General features: G+C 42.2%; 1 protein-coding gene and 1 pseudogene across 1 annotated transcript; one reads left to right on the top strand and one right to left on the bottom strand.

The window, feature by feature from the left end:
• The window catches only part of LOC123083820 (adenylyl-sulfate kinase 1, chloroplastic-like), a 69,409-nt pseudogene extending 67,633 nt beyond the window's left edge, over positions 1 to 1,776 (top strand).
• A 5,894-nt stretch (positions 1,777 to 7,670) lies between these two features.
• LOC123086149 (splicing factor U2af large subunit A) lies at positions 7,671 to 14,003 on the bottom strand. Its single transcript, XM_044507861.1, has 11 exons — positions 13,726 to 14,003; positions 12,701 to 13,023; positions 11,199 to 11,300; positions 10,801 to 10,871; positions 9,802 to 9,875; positions 9,600 to 9,641; positions 9,454 to 9,513; positions 8,746 to 9,366; positions 8,519 to 8,657; positions 8,162 to 8,229; positions 7,671 to 8,071 (listed from the first exon to the last, which is right to left on the bottom strand). The coding sequence occupies exons 1-11, from the start codon at positions 13,843 to 13,845 to the stop codon at positions 7,934 to 7,936; spliced, it is 1,758 nt and encodes a 585-aa protein (XP_044363796.1). The 5' UTR covers positions 13,846 to 14,003; the 3' UTR covers positions 7,671 to 7,933.
• Positions 14,004 to 16,355: the final 2,352 nt, after the last annotated feature.

Here is a 16,355-nt window from a genome sequence, read left to right as displayed (position 1 = left end):
TTCGGTAGCGGCATCAGCGTCGGTACCTTCCCCGCCGGTCTCGGTGCTGCCATCGGTGCCGGCACCGTCGGTGTCGATGTCGGCGTCAGTATCATCATCGAGGCCAACCTGCAAACCTTGACTGTTCATAGTAAACAAAAAGTCGAGGTACTATTGTTCACCATCATAATCCATCTCGTCTGCATCTTGGTCAAAAGGCTCGGTGTCTTCGTTGTTTGACATGTTTCCTATGATTAAGTCTCCTCGTTTAATTCTAAAACTATGAAAAAAAATGAGAAATGACATAAAAAATATCTATGTTTGCTGGAATGTCGTTTCCCAGCAACTCCCGGCACTCGATATGCCTACTTTCTAGCACAAGTTATGCCAAAATTCACGGAAAATTTTGGCATGACCTTTGCTAAAAAGTGGACATATCAAGCGCCTGAAATTCACCGGAACGGAAATGAATCAACATTCCGGCATAACATAGGCCACTCGAATCATTTACCCTGCACATAATCATCATTTTCCAAATATGGCATGTCCAAAACATCACAAGTTATAATAGTGAACGGAGGGAGTATTAGACAGGCGGTCACAATCAACACTATATGCCAAACGTGATTATCTTTGGTAGCATTCTACAATACAAGATTTATCTTTTCAAGATTCTTACGAGCCTGAAATTACCAGGTATCGACAAGCTTCTGACCTCAACTATTGGGAAATTGACAAACATTCTTTGGCATGACTGTCCAATAGGGCAGTTTGAGAGGCAGAAATTGCTAAACCAGAAGGGTTATGTTGTGTGGATAGCGGGGTTAAGTGGTTCAGGTATTTACGAGCTGATCAAGTCAGTCATACACTAAACTGTGAAGCCTCTAATATCTTTGTAAGATCTCAACATTATACTTCAGGCAAAAGCACACTAGCATGCACACTGGGTCACGAGCTGCACTCCAGAGGTCATTGACCTACATTCTAGACGGTGACAATCTGAGGCATGGGTTGAACCGAGACCTTTGTTTCAAAGCAAAGGACCTTGCTAAAAATATACGCAGAGTAGGTATGTTTGGTCCGTTGAGAAATCTCAATACTGTGATCATTTTTTTCCTTGCAATTATACCATTTCTAAATGTGTTTATGTCCAATTTTTTAGGAGAAGTAGCAAAACTGTTTGCAGATGCAGGTTTGATCTGCATTGCTAGCTTGATATCACCCTATAGAAGTGAACGAAGCGCTTGTCGTAAATTACTGAACAATTCTACATTCATTGAGGTATGTTTACACACACTGTAACCATCTGGTCAATCTTATTATTAAGGTAACCAGCATAGAGAAGTGTATTTCTATAGGTGTTTTTGAATGTCCCACTTGAAGTATGTGAAGCTAGGGATCCAAAAGGCTTGTACAAGCTTACCCGTGCTAGAAAAATTAAAGGTGAAAGAACCAACAGACTTCCCTTTTTTCTTATGTTTCGCAAATCTTACTTTTTAAATCATCCGTAGGGTTCACTGGAATTGATGATCCTTATGAACCACCTTCCGATTGTGAGGTTAGCGTAAATATTTGAACACCTAAATGTTATCAAAAGCAACATAGTAGTATTATTGCCAGTTACTCTGTAAGACGTTCCTAGTTGTATGATGATGGGTATTAACTTCATTGATTGAGCCCTTTAACCGCTCATTGCAGATAGTGATACAGTGCAAAGCTAGTGACTGCGCCACGCCTAAATCGATGGCTGATCAAGTTGTGTCATATCTCAAAGCAAATGGGTTCTTACAGGATTAGAGACGTATGCTATGGACAAAAACATTCTGGAAATTGGATTGCCAAGGGGTATTTGAGGTAGTGTTTATATCTAGAAAGAGTGATGATAGTATGGGAACGTATTGACATAATGATCGAATATGTACATTTTTATGATAAATTGAAATGTTTCGACCCAACAAGAATGACTCATGTGGCTGTGTGCATTGATCGATGGGAGGGGGAGGGGTACCCCACCTAAATTTTGTAAAGTTTTAAACACACACAAGAAAAACTTTCTATCTAAAGAATCCCTTGAATAAAGTGGATTCTTATCATTTGATCATCCCCTTCATATTTGACTAATTCTATATAAAAAATGTGCTCCATATTTGGTACTCTCTCCATAAAGAAATATAAAGAAATATAAGAGCGTTTAGATCCCTAGTACCTAGCAGTGATTTCTATAGATATGCGCATGAGGATACCAAGAATTTTCATCGCATTTACTCAACTTCTATAGATATGCGCATGAGGATCTGCATCTGCAAACTGTAGATTAAGATATTTCATCGCATTTACTCAACCTTAGGATCTTTGAGGGACCACAGTCTACTTGAAATATTAGTGGAATACTCTATCATATGGAGATACCTTGGGGATGAGCAGCACCGGAGAAAATAATTTCATCTTCTGCCTTTGAGTTGGAATTATAGGAAACATCCATTTGCCATATTTCTGGAAGATGGATGTGCACTGACCATGAACAAGGATGCATGCAAACTTCTTTTAGGATTCAACTTTAAATTTTTCACCATCGCTTGGGTCAGTAAAATCCGGCAAAAAATCAAGAAAAAGTGAGAACAGTGTCTTGGAGCTCAGGGATGCATGTTTTACTATTTTTTTGCTGGTCAATGTTACCTGAAATCATTATGAGGTTCTAATAGGTTCGTCCTTGTAATCTGCAGGATATGATGAGGTGAAAGTGGTCACACTTCTTTATCACACCACGATTGTTGGCATGGCTAAAAACCAAACATAATTGTGAGTAGTTCAGTTGAAACCGACAGTAGAGTATATTCAAGATTAAAAAACTGAAGGTTTTTTTTACGAAATGCTAACGGTACAGCTTTTCATTGTATTAGTAAGAGCATCTATAGCAGACCCCGTATAAGTGGTCAAACATGTAAAATAACCGCTTTTAACAGTTTCAGTTGAAAAAACGGACCGAAACAGACCCCTTAAAATCGTCTGATAATTAAAAAAAATTACATGACCCTGTGAATGCAAACCCGATACCCTTCAATCTTCAGTTTTGAGGGCAATTTTGCTAGGGCCTGAATAGCAGTCAACGTTGACAGTTGAGGAATCTCAGCTCCCGCCAATGCCTTGAAGCTCGCCCCTGCAGCGATCGCACCGCCGCCGCCTGTCCGCCCGACCGTCGCCCATCGATGTGAGCTAGCTAGTTAGCTACGACCGCACTAGCTGAATCGATCCGGGCAAGCTAGCTAGCTACGGCCGCGTAGCTAGCTGAATCGATGCCAGCAAGCTAGCTAGCTAGCGACAGGCAAGCAAGCTAGCTAGCTGAGTCCGGCCGTCGCCCCCGTCGTGGCCGTCTCGCGTCTCCCTCGTCCGTCCGTCCGCTGGCCTCTATTCTGGCCGTGTCTTCCTCGTCCACACGTATGTCGGCGGTTGATTTTAAATTGGCATGAGGAAGAGGAAGAGGAAAAGGTATATTCGAAGAATATTTTTTTTTACGCATTGATTATACGGGGTCTATTCGGCCGCCACCCGTGCCAGCCCGTAAAACCGGTTTTCCGTGAGCTGTAAAAGCGATATAAGGGTCCGCGATATAAGGGGTCTGCTAGAGATGCTCTAAGAAGGGTGTATTACATCAAGATCTGTTAGCCCCCTACTATCACCTCACACTGTGTGGAAATTAATGGATTAGTCTGGCTCTCTTGGTCTAGAGATCAAACTCGCAACTGTTGGCGCAGTCCAGTACTTAGAGATGCAAGACCAAAGAGATGGCTCTCCCCTACCTACCTTCCCCTGGCTCCAACTCTTTCTCCTCCCACAAGAACTCTGATCTTGGCCTTTCCTTTTCAACACTGTCATCGACAGTCTCGATTTGCGAGAGGTTTCCATGATTGGAAGACAATTCACTTGGGCAAACAGTCTTCCGGAACCGACATATGAGAAACTAGATCGCGTTTTAATGGATACCGACTGGGAATCTAAATTTTCTATGGTGTATGTTCATGCTCTATCTCGTATCGAGGCCATATCAGACCACACACCAATTCTTCTAACTACTGGTTTGCCACGACCACAGCATAGAAGCAAGTTCAAGTTCGAACTTGGTTGGTTGCTCCGAGATGGCTTTCATGACATGGTCAAGAAGGTATGGGAGAAACCGGTGGCCGGGCATACCCCAAAACACAAATGGAATAACAAAATGCGTGCATTACGTAAATTCCTTGGTGGTTGGGCTAGGCATACAGTGGGTATCTTCAAAAAGGAGAAGCTTCGTCTTTCATCTATTATTGATGAATTAGAAGCTTTGGCAGAGGTTAGGCCATTATCTAAGCATGAAATTGAGATCAAGAGTCAATCGAATGCACAGATAGCTAGCATGCTGCGTGAAGAGGAACTCAAATGGTACCAACACTCTAACTCTCAATTTATCCTGAAAGGTGATTCAAATACTAGATATTTCCATGGCGTCGCCAATGGTAGACACCGGAAGAAACTTATTCATTCACTTCAACAGGATGAGGGCACAATTGAGGGACATGAGCAACTTAAATCTTGTATCACTAATTATTATAAAAATTTGTTCAGAGCCCCAGAGGAAGGAAACTTCTGGATGGATGAGTCTCGAACAGATGACATCCCTCAGGTCTCTGATGAGGAAAACAACCTTCTAACAGCACCATACTCCGAGGAGGAAGTTAGAAAGGCAGTTTTCCTAATGGAGCACAACAAAGCCCTGGGTCCGGATGGTTTTCCCACAGAGTTCTATCAGAACTTCTGGGAAGTCATCAAACCAGATCTCCTCCTCTTGTTTAGCTATCTACATGCTGGCCAACTAGATTCGTTTCGCTTAAACTTCGGTGAGATTATTTTATTACCTAAGGTTAATGAGGCTGAAAGGATACAACAATATAGACATATTTGCCTCCTTAATGTTAGTTTTAAAATATTCACGAAGGTTGCAACTATTAGGCTGAATTCGGTTGCTAAACATGTGGTTCGTCCTTCACAGACAGCTTTTATGCAAGGTAGACACATCCTAGATGGAGTTGTTATCCTTCATGAAATTGTCCATGAATTACATCGAAAAAAGTTGAATGGGGTCGTACTTAAAATAGACTTTGAAAAAGTTTATGACAAAGTCAAATGGCCCTTTCTTCAACAAACTCTCAGAATGAAAGGATTTTCTACAGAGTGGTGCGCAATGATCCATAGCTTCGTTTCAGGAGGCAGTGTTGCCATTAAGGTCAATGATGACTTTGGCCACTATTTTTAAACGAAGAAAGGATTGTGAGAAGGTGACTCGATATCGCCCATGCTATTCAATATAGTGGCGGATATGCTAGCAGTCATGATTGAGTGCCAAGGCTGATGAACAAATTGATGGGGTAGTAAATCATCTAGTTGATGGTGGCCTCTCCATACTTCAGTATGCCGATGATACAATTCTCTTCATGGATCATGACATCGAGAAAACGAGAAATCTGAAATTAATTTTATCAGCATTCGAGCAACTCTCAGGTCTTAAGATCAATTTTCATAAAAGTGAATTGTTTTGCTTTGGCGAGGCCCATGACGAGGCTCACTTGTACGTCGACCTGTTCGGATGCGGGTTGGGCCAGTTTCTGATCACATATTTGGGGATACCGATACATTATCGGAGACTCGCAAATGTTGAATGAAAACACGTCGAGGAGAGGCTGCAAAAAAGACTTAGCAGTTGGAAAGGTAAGTTGCTGTCTTTAGGAGGAAGATTGGTCCTAATAAATTCAATACTAAGTAATACGGTACTATATATGATCTCCTTCTTCTAGTTGCCAAAAGAAGTTTTACATAGATTGGATTATTTCCGATCAAGATTCTTTTGGCAAGGACATAATGAGAAAAAGAAATATCGATTGGCTAAATGGAGTGTGGTTTGCCGTCCCAAAGACCAAGACGGGTTGGGCATTGATGACCTTGAGGTTAAGAATAGGTCCGTACTCGGTAAATGGTTGTTTAAATTACTAACGGAAGATGATGTATGGCAAACCCTCCTCAGACGGAAATATGTGGGCTCCAAGGCAGTATCCCAAGTACATTGGAAGCCTGGGGATTCTCACTTTTGGGTGGGTCTAATGGCTACGAAGAAATATTTCTTTTGCTATGGATCTTTCTCGATTAAGGATGGCTCGGAAATTAGATTCTGGGAGGCTAGGAAATGCCACTCTCCGGGAACAATATCCGACTCTATACAACATTGTACGTCACAAGGGTGATACTATCGCCACGGTAATGGAATCATTTCCCCCAAATGTGACATTCAGAAGGGATTTATTTGGACCCAGACTACAATCGTGGAACATCCTGCTCCAGCGGCTGTCCACACTGCAATTGTCACATGGGTCTGATGTATTCCGATGAAACCTACATGGGAATGGACAGTTCTCAGTGGAGTCTATGTATAGAGCGTTAATCCAGTCTGATGTGCCAGTTGATAATAATAAGAAGATCTGAAAGATAAAGATACCACTTAATAATAAAATCTTCGCATGGTATCTTCGTCGTGGAGTCATTCTTACTAAAGATAACCTTATTAAAAGGAATTGGCATGAAAGTCCGCAGTGTGTCTTTTGTCACCACGATAAGACAATAAAACATTTATTCTTCCAATGCAAATTGGCTCGTTCTGTATGATCAGTCACCCAAATAGCTTCTAGCTTGTATTCTTCTTGTAGTGTTGCTAATGTATTTGGCAACTGGCTACATGGGATTTGATCACAGGTTTAGAATCCTTCTCAGGGTGGGAGCGCTTGCCATTATTAGGTCTCTTTGGCCCTGTAGAAATGATAAGGTTTTTAACGATAAAAATACTTTTTTTATGCAGGTTATCTACAGATGTACTGGAATTCTTCGTTTATGATCCTCTCTACAACTTGTGGAGAATCAAGACCTGTTTATGGAGAGGTGTGCATGATTGGAGGCTACGGCGAGGGATACTTTTACCCAACATGGGTGACAGCATGATCTTAGGATTGCCCCCCTTCCGCTTTAGGCGTTATACGGATACTGCATGTTTTCCTTGTATTTTGTCTTCTAATTATTTTTCATTTAAATAAGAGGACATTGTTTGATGTGTGCATCTTAGCTATGCAGAGACCAGGTGTAATGCTTAAATCATTTAAGTAATAAAGCGCCTCTTTTCGAAAAATTCATGTGATCGTTGTAATCGCTACCTGTAATTGCGATTGGAGAATGTACATCGAGTATTTGTGCTACCTAACTATCGGCAATGCTACACTATCCCTATGTTATCATCTTGTATCAGAGACCAACCCACCCCTCTTCACCGGCCCCAATCTAGCGCAAATTCATGGAGACACAGAGTCTCCGACAAGCGCGTGCATCTGAAAGCCATGGATCCGGCAGTGAAGGCATTCCTCGACAAGCTGGAAACGATCCTCTACACCAACACCAAGGCCCAGTAAGTAACGCAGGCGAAGATAGCTCCAGCCGCTGCAGTAAGACGGAGCAAAAGATCTATTTTCAAATCTTTTTTGCAACACCCAATGTCTAATTTTTTGTCTTGCCTGGTAGCCTCCTTGAATAATTTGAAACAAAGTGGTAACCTTTTTAAAGGATTGGAACTGATGAACAAAGTGACCAAATATAACCACATAACCATGCCACAGGTCCAGTAATAATTTGAAACATGCCTACAATCCTTTAATAGCATAATATCAGTCATTATATATCCTTTCCCACATCCAGTAAGGGGAAGATACCAGCACTGATCAAGTTTGGATACAGTACTTGTAGGCAAGGGCAGCAGCGGTAGATGTACATGACAAATAAAATTATACCATATATCGAGCAGACGGTTCCACAAACAGATTAAAAAAGGATTCAATTTGAAAACTAAGCAAACGCATGGCACGGGTGACAACTGAGCAGAGGACTTCATCTAATCATCATAATCTCCATCAGCAAACTTGTTTTCAGGGTAGAACACGGCCACCACCTGGTTCCCGCCAAACTTCCTGCCATGCATCCCGACCTTCGCCTTGGTCGAGCCGTCGATATCTGCATATTCCAGAAACACCTGCAACACGGACAACAAAGTCCATGGATCAAAATAATTTTGTTCCTGCTCAACACATCAGTAATGAGTATGATCAAAATCAGAACTCACCTTTCCAACTCCAGGAACAGCAGCGCCGCTGGGGTCAGGTCGTGGGATGACAGCTTTAACCAAGTTACCTGTCCAAGTGTTAGTGAGTACATACATAAACAAGAAATACATGATATATGATCAATCATATCCAATTGAAAAAGAATAGTGTGTCTTCTGTAGGTTAAGCCCGATTGCCAATATTGCATGGGGTTGGACTACAAAAGACTCTGCAATGGCATTTATGTGGACTACAAAAAAGACACACAAAAAGACAACACACAAAACAAAACAAGTTCAGTAACTGAACACAATGATTACAGAATGCAAGGGTTTAAAACAAGATGAAGGCAAGTCCATGGATTTCATTTTGTTTACCATATTTGCGCCCTTCTTCCCTCATATCTTCCAAAATATCCTCGTATTCCTCATCATCTCTCAGTTCATCTGCTGAAACCACCTGGGTCAGGCATACCACCTTTGTCGGTAGAGCGCCTCCAACTTGTAGCACGAGTTTCTGTCAGAAAGCAACGGTCAAAATTTGGAAGGGAAATATAAACTCACTGTCATTTTGTAAAATATATATTTTCAACAGCTGAGTGTACCTGCATCTGCACTTGTTGTTGTGCGTGCAACAGGATGGTTTCTTGCTCTGGCCTTGGTTGAGAAGTGCCTTGATTTGCTCGCCTAACAGTGAGGGTCTTGTCTCCCATCTTGATACCATTCAGGGCAGCACAGGCAATGTCGGTGACATTAAGATCCTGGTATACACAGAAGGCATATCCTTTCGAGTTGCCTGTCTCCCTATCCTTCACAAGATCAAATCCTCGCAACGGTCCAAAGGATTCAAGCAACTCCCGCACTTGAGCCTCGGTGAAGTAGTACGGGAGGCCACCCACAAAGATGCGATCAGGGCCTTCTAAACCTCCAGCTGAGCCAGGTGTCAAGCCAACAGCACCAAGATTGAGATTAGGGTTTGGCTGGCTTGGACCCAGTGCAGCAGCCAGGGAAGGATTATAGTCTGTTGGCCTTCTAACTTTCACCGGTGCTCCCTCAAACATTATACCATCTAAGGCCATTGCATTGCTTGCTTCCTCCACAGACCTCATCTCCACAAAAGCAAATTTCTTGTCATGGTTTATGTATACATTAAGAACAGCATCACCAGGACCAGCTGTGTTTCCTCCAATAGCAGCCATAACTTGATTGAAGTATATAGCAACTGTCTGCAGAAAGAATACAAAATTAATACAAAGCCCAGACCAAAAAAGCATAGGCCGTCAAGAAAACAAACAAGTTAACCAGGTAATTACCTGCTCATTGGCAGTTGGTGGAAGTCCACCAACATAAACACGCCTAGCATGCCGGGTAGCCTAGGATAAGGGTGATTAACCATGACGTTATATCACGGAACAAAACTAAAATATGATGGAGACAAGCAATAAGAAAAGTCATATACCTGTTGCGTCATGGCCTGTGGTTGCATAACTAGAGGATTGAACTGATGCAAATAGAAGGAAAACAATTATGAGTAGAAACATATCAAATACTAGAGTTTGGTTCATTCTGTCAACACCAGAAAAGTAACAAACCAGGGTGAATCAGATTGCCTGGTGGTGAGTTGGTGACAGAACCCAATCTAAAAGGAAAATAGTAGTCACCTGCGTAGGAGCAGTGAAATTAAACATGTTTGGAAGCATCCCAGTAATAAGAGGGGCAACTGCGGGCAGCTGACCTGCAATTCATCAGAGGAGCCTTACAGATATACATGTGATTATCATGGAAATCCACACTAATCTAGCATAGATCCATTTCAGATAAAAATACATGGAGAATGGACACATGTTCAAGGAGACAAAGGACTAACAGCAATAATTATGGAACAGCCATAAGGTAATACTGATTACCAGTTGAAGGCGAACAAGATATCAAACCAGTTGTTTTCTCCTTGTACAATAAGCTACAGTAGTCCGCTTTTTCCATTGGTTTATGATGGACAAAGTGGTCCAAGATTGCTTTCCTACCCAATATGAAAACACAACAAACAAACAAACAAACAAACAAAGACACAAAAACCAAGAGCAGCAAAAGAAGAGTCACTCAGTTCCGTATAAAACGTGGAATAAAATGCAAATTTACAAGTCTTCTCTGTAAGAAAATATCATTCCCACAACAATCATTACCAAGCCTTCCAAAGCATCCACTGCTACTAAACTGTAGGGCTCCAGTTCTCAGAATGGGCCAATTCCCATAGCTCAGTCAATTTCTGGTGACAAGCCAAAGAGGAAAGTTGCCAGACTTCTCGTAGACAATCGCAAGCAAAAGCTAAATCTTCAATAATTTGTTCGATTGTGAACCAACAAATTTATGAACTGGAACGTGCTACCATTTTCTGAAATAAATGATGATCCACATTTATAGGAACAATAATTTGCATTCTGGCTGTTTAGTACAAGTTCATGGCAATGCATGTGGATAGATATTGCAGTGAAAATGAACGGATGTACATAGTCATTCCAGAAGCTGCTATTTGTAAATATACAATTGTGCATAACAGCTGATTAGCAGTTCCTTAACAGATCATCTTTTTTAGTCCTAACCATAGAAACATATACGTGTAAAAATGCAAACTAGAAACATCAGTATTGTTTGACACATACCTGGGGTCGTGCCAGGAGTAACCATAGGAATGGATTGCAATGGTCCCTGGTCAAATCCGCTCACCCGCTTGCTGTTTCAGTGCGGCAGGCAGTTATATAAGTAGTTCAACAAGCAGGAAATAGCAGACTAGAGAAATACAATAGAACCAGCATAAGGTATATAACAAATAACATATCATGCAGGAAAGATTTGCATCAGATAAACAATGTATTAGCAGTTGACATCCAAGCAGAAAGCACGAAACCAATGCATGGATTTTTTAAGTGCAAACAATGAAAGAACAGCATACGAGAATAGTATCTGTGACGGATCTCGAAAGGAATGGTGATTTGTCTTCCTCAGAATGCTGACATGTTAAACGTAGATAATAAACCTTTGGAAGAGATTCAACACATACCTCTTTGAACGAGAACGCGAACGAGATCTGGATCTGCGTTCACGACCCTTAGAACGGGAACGGGAGCGATGCCTGCGATGGCCATCTCTGTCACGGTCTCTTCTGCATTACCAGTTTATCTCAGAATACATTAGATTTCATAGAATTAGTAGTACAGGTTTTTTGTATAAAAGATGATGTTACCAAGGCAGGATGAGTATATGGAGGATACTAGATTAGTATTCTACTGTGATAACAAAACATTTCTCCAGAAAACATGACTTGGCTATTTCTGTCCCAAAAAAAACAATTGATTAACATAGCCTTCATTTTAGCAAAGGAAAACAGATTTTACAAAATTCAACACCATCCACACAAAGGTTACAATAAACCTTTAGCAAGTAGCCACTCACAAAGGAACAACATTAAAAGCAAACCTCGCGCCAAGTTAAGCATATTCCCTCTGAGTACTTTGAAAGATGTCAATTTGGACTTCACTCTCCAAAACACTACTCTACAACTCATTTCTATCGTGAAATTTTATAGAACCCAGCAAGATTATGTATTATGAGTAAGTTCTTTTTTAGACAAATTTGCACATGTGTTGTGAACCTGTAATCACAATGGGATAACTACTGCGCTGAAGATAGCCAGACAGCATGACTGCGAGAGGTTTAGATTGGTTCTTTCTTACTTCTCCCAAACACAGGTGACATAACATCTTATATACTCCATCCGTTCCTAAATATTTGTCTTTTTAGAGATTTCAAATGGACTACCACATACGGATGTATATAGACATAATTAGAGTGTAGATTCACTCATTTTGCTTCGTATGTAATCACTTGTTGAAATAAAGACAAATATTTAGGAATGGAGGGAGTAACATACTGCAGGACCTTATACATAACTAAATAAGAATTCTAAAGTATTAGCCCTATCAACATAATCTTATATAAACAAAACCCATAAGTCATTAAACAGCCATTTTGCTGTGCATGCGAGCATGCACATCAGCAAAATTGTTGTAGCTGCTGGATTTGCTAGATTGGTCCACGTCTGATCTGGACATGAGAGCATCTCTAACGCAACATACATTAATTCGTGCACTCTTAATTCGTTGAAATGGTGATCCCACTTGTTGAAATCTCTAAAAAGACAAATATTTAGGAACGGAGGGAGTATTTTTCTAGCCAATATTGGACAAAACATAAACAAGCAAACCCTTGACCAAATACTTGGTAGGATGAACTTGGGCTCAAACAAAGCATACCCAGAGGCCTGGACACCTATAATGCTAGAATTCCTATATACACCATAGACCATAATCAAAAAGTATCTTCAAAACAAACACCTAAAAAGGCGACATGAGGGCAAGCAAATTTTACATCATGGAAAATTTCAAAAGATTAAAAGCCTCTTGAGTAACAGAGACGGATGCTTTTCAACGTAGTTACCTAGAGCTCAGAAATAGGCATGGTGGAACTAACATAACTAAATCCATGGAAGTTTAGACATGGTACCTTTCAACATCACGTCCACGGCTGCGATGACGATCATGGTCATCAGAATGGCCACGGTGCTCCCTTTTTTCACTTCTTTCACGGTGCTCCCTTTTTTCACTTCTTTCATGGTACTCCCTTTTTTCACTTCTTTCACGGTGCTCCCTATGGTGGCGGTCGTGTTCCCGGTCCCGGTCACCCCGATCCCTCTCCCTGTCCTTATCCCGGCCCCTTTCTCTATCTCTTCCATGTTCTCTATCACGCTCCTTGTCCTTGTCCTTCTCTCGTCCTCTGTCCCTCTCTCTAGATTTTGAGGACCTTCCCTCATGTGGCTGTACCTCCTGCTGGGGACAAAAGGAAGATATTAGTTAGATTTCTTGTACTACCTCCGTAAACTAATATAAGAGCGTTTAGATCCACTATCTTTAGTGATCTAAACGCTCTTATATTAGTTTACAGAGGGAGTAGAATATAAGAATGATATTCTTTCATCAACGACGATATGATCACCATACATGAAGGAACAAAATACTTACTATTTAAAGCCATCAATGGACCACTTGAAGACATTATTCAAACAAGCAACAAAGGAATACACCCACAAATTGTCTTTAAGGCAGAATCCAGAACTTGTACATAGATCTTCACAGCTAATAAGATAATAAAGTTTAACAAAGCATGTGATTATGAGTTCAATGCATCAAGGGATGACATACAAGTAGCTTAACAAAAACAATTTGGGGGAAGCAACAGAATAAAGTGCAGCAAGACGTATACATCAGAAACGTAATCCCACATCAATAGTGAGCCGCAGCAGTTTCAAAAAGTAGCCGCTCCCACATGCCCACGAATATGACACCAATCAAAACAAAACCGACCCTAACAACCGAGAATCCCCGCGCCCAGATAGGCGTGCACACATCTCCGCAGATCAACACATCTGCGCAGCCAAAGAAGCACTAGTCTGCATGTACCTCGCACAAGCTGGACATGACCCACGGTTCAGCTAGACCGCTACTCGGATCAAGTGGATCAGAGGAATGCACCTGGGAGCGGCCGTCGGGTTGGTCGGAGAAACCGGAGGGCTTGGTCGGCGGGGCACCTCCGGTGACGGCGGCGGCGGCGGGGTCGCAGTTGCCCTCGTAGCGCTCCTCGTACTCGGCCATGCGGCGCGACAGCTGCAGCGGCAGCGGCGAGTCCGTGGGGTGGCGATGGCCTGCTCGGTCGGTTCGTTCTAGGGTTTGGCTGGTTCGCCGGTTGGAGGAAAACCAGGTCGGAACAGGTTGAGCACGGGACGGGAGAAGCGGGTAAATTTTATATATTGCCTGTGTTGGCTGACATGCGGGGCCAATATTCTTTTTTCTTTGAGGTTGGGGCCAAGATTCAGATGGGTGTGTTTGAGTCCAGGGTCCGGAGTCCCATCTACATCTACAGACGCCCACCTATTGTAGGCGAGAGTTACACACGAGTGAGGTCATGCGCCACTTTTATCTCTTGAATCCTTATCATCACAGCCAAGTTTTGCTGCCGCGTTTTCCCTACGGGCCAAGGCCACCCACGAGTTACGACCGACGAAAGGGAGAGATGGTGGCATTGCAATGTGAAGCAGACGAGTGGTGCCGCAGGAAATCTCCGGCATGTGTGGCCATGCGGGGCACTGCTATGCCCCGTCCTAGCCATGTGAGTTGCTCCGAGCGGCATAACACCTCTGCTACAACCAGTTCGTCTGATGTTGTAACAGGCGTAGCCCCCTGCTACAACTGATGCCACCGCTACTAGAGCTATGTGAGGCCGGCCATCGTGACCTTCCATGCCGAAAGCTGCAATAACCTTTACATAGCCGGAACCCGTGGCGCCAAAAGTTGCAAACACTGCCGGGAAAGCTGCAACCACCGCCCAATTTTGTATTTTTTGCTACCATCGTTTATTTTTTTGCTGGAACCAGCACAACTTTTTGCTACAAGTCATTTTTGGGTATGCTGAAACCAGCCTCCATTTTTTGTAATTTTTGCTACCACTGGCCTTTTAGTTTGCTAGAAAGAGCTTCATTTTTTGCTACCACCGGCGTTTTTGATTTTGCTAGAACAGCGCCCAATTGCATGTTTTTTCCTACCACTTTTTTTTTTGGTTTGCTGGAACCAGTGCCATGTTTTGCTACCACCATCGTTTTGGATGCGAACCATGGCGTCATCACCATTGCTGCAACCAACAATCGTAGAAGTTACGTCCGGCGAGATTTTTTGCTACAGCGGCAAGAGTTGGCGGTGGTGGAGCTGCCACTGTCAATGGGTAGGGCTACACGGGGTCAATCAACAAGGAAGATTGATGGCAGGGGCAGCGTTGTTCGATAACCTGTGAGCTGGGGCGGCACGTCTCTACTTGTTTCTCCTTTTTTCCTGTGCGAGTGGGGGAGATGACGTAGGGGCGAAGGAAAGACAGAGAAAAGGGAACGATGTGATTGAGCGACTCTATACGAGCGCATCCAACGGCACGCGAGTGGCCAGCCGAATTTTGGGTCGGCGCACCGACGCCTAGCACTCGCATAAGACTTTTACATTATGGTAGAGACCCACACGCATGAGATGAGTCTGTTTCACACGGAAGTTGCCAGTGAATGAAGTAACTACTTCTCAAAAAAAGTGAATGAAGTAACTAATCGAAGGTGTTTCAAAAGGAATTAATCGGAGATTTGTCTAAAAAACACTAATTGGAGATTTTTCCTAAGAAAACACTAATCAGAGATCCGTCTAAAAAAACTAATCGAAGGTTACCCCTTGCGTGAAGCGCTCTTCTCACATCAGGATGGATTTTATTGGGGGGGTTTAGTTTTTGTCGGTTTTTCGTATCTTTGGGTTTTTAATTTCTTGGTTTTTTTGTTTCTTTTATATTTTTTTGATTTTTCTCCATCAGACCATGAAGCACAATAATGTTACGCGTGAAGCATTGTTTTGCTCCTATGTATCTGAAACACAACTATGCTTTTCGAAAAAAGTAAAGCATAGGAGTGTTTCTCTTAAGTGAAGCACAATTGTGCTTCTCCGTGAAAGCAGAACTGTGTGTCATTGGAAAAAGTTCGTTGAAACCTATAAACATGGGGTCTAGTTTTCAATATATCAATGCGAGAGCACATCGATGAAAACGGTTCATGGTTTGGACACACGGTTTGGGAGATAAATCATTTTGAAAAATTAAAATGAAGAAAAAAGTCAAACAAACAACCTCCCATCCTCCACGCGGGGGTGAGAAACTTCCTCAAACTCTCTGATTGCAACAAGTGGCGCGTATGTGTAAGTGCATCTAGTGCCACCCCTAGTTGGTTTTGGAGTATTAACGACAAACCTAGTTGAGGGACTAATGTGTTTGTGAGAATTGCAGAATAACACAGGTAGAAGTCCCTCATGATTCGGTTTTACTACCAGAGATGACCTCTAAAACTTTATGAAGACATTGAAGTCAAAGGTGGTATATGAAGATATTCACATTGAAGTCTATGACAAGGGAAGACACGATATGAAGCCTATGGAGTTCGAAGACTTAGATCTTTCGTAGTTCTTTTTCTTTTGCGTTGAGTCATAGGAACCACCGTACTATTAAATGGGGTCCAAGAGAACCAGTTAGAATGACTGAAGTGATGCCTAAATCAAAAACCTATGTCTTCGAGTGAAGACAATGAGAG

The sequence above is a fragment of the Triticum aestivum genome, chromosome 4A (genome assembly GCF_018294505.1).
Source record: "Triticum aestivum cultivar Chinese Spring chromosome 4A, IWGSC CS RefSeq v2.1, whole genome shotgun sequence".
Taxonomy (NCBI): Eukaryota; Viridiplantae; Streptophyta; class Magnoliopsida; order Poales; family Poaceae; genus Triticum; species Triticum aestivum.
Note: the sequence above shows the minus strand (reverse complement) of the source record. Positions and strands in the feature narration are given on the sequence as shown.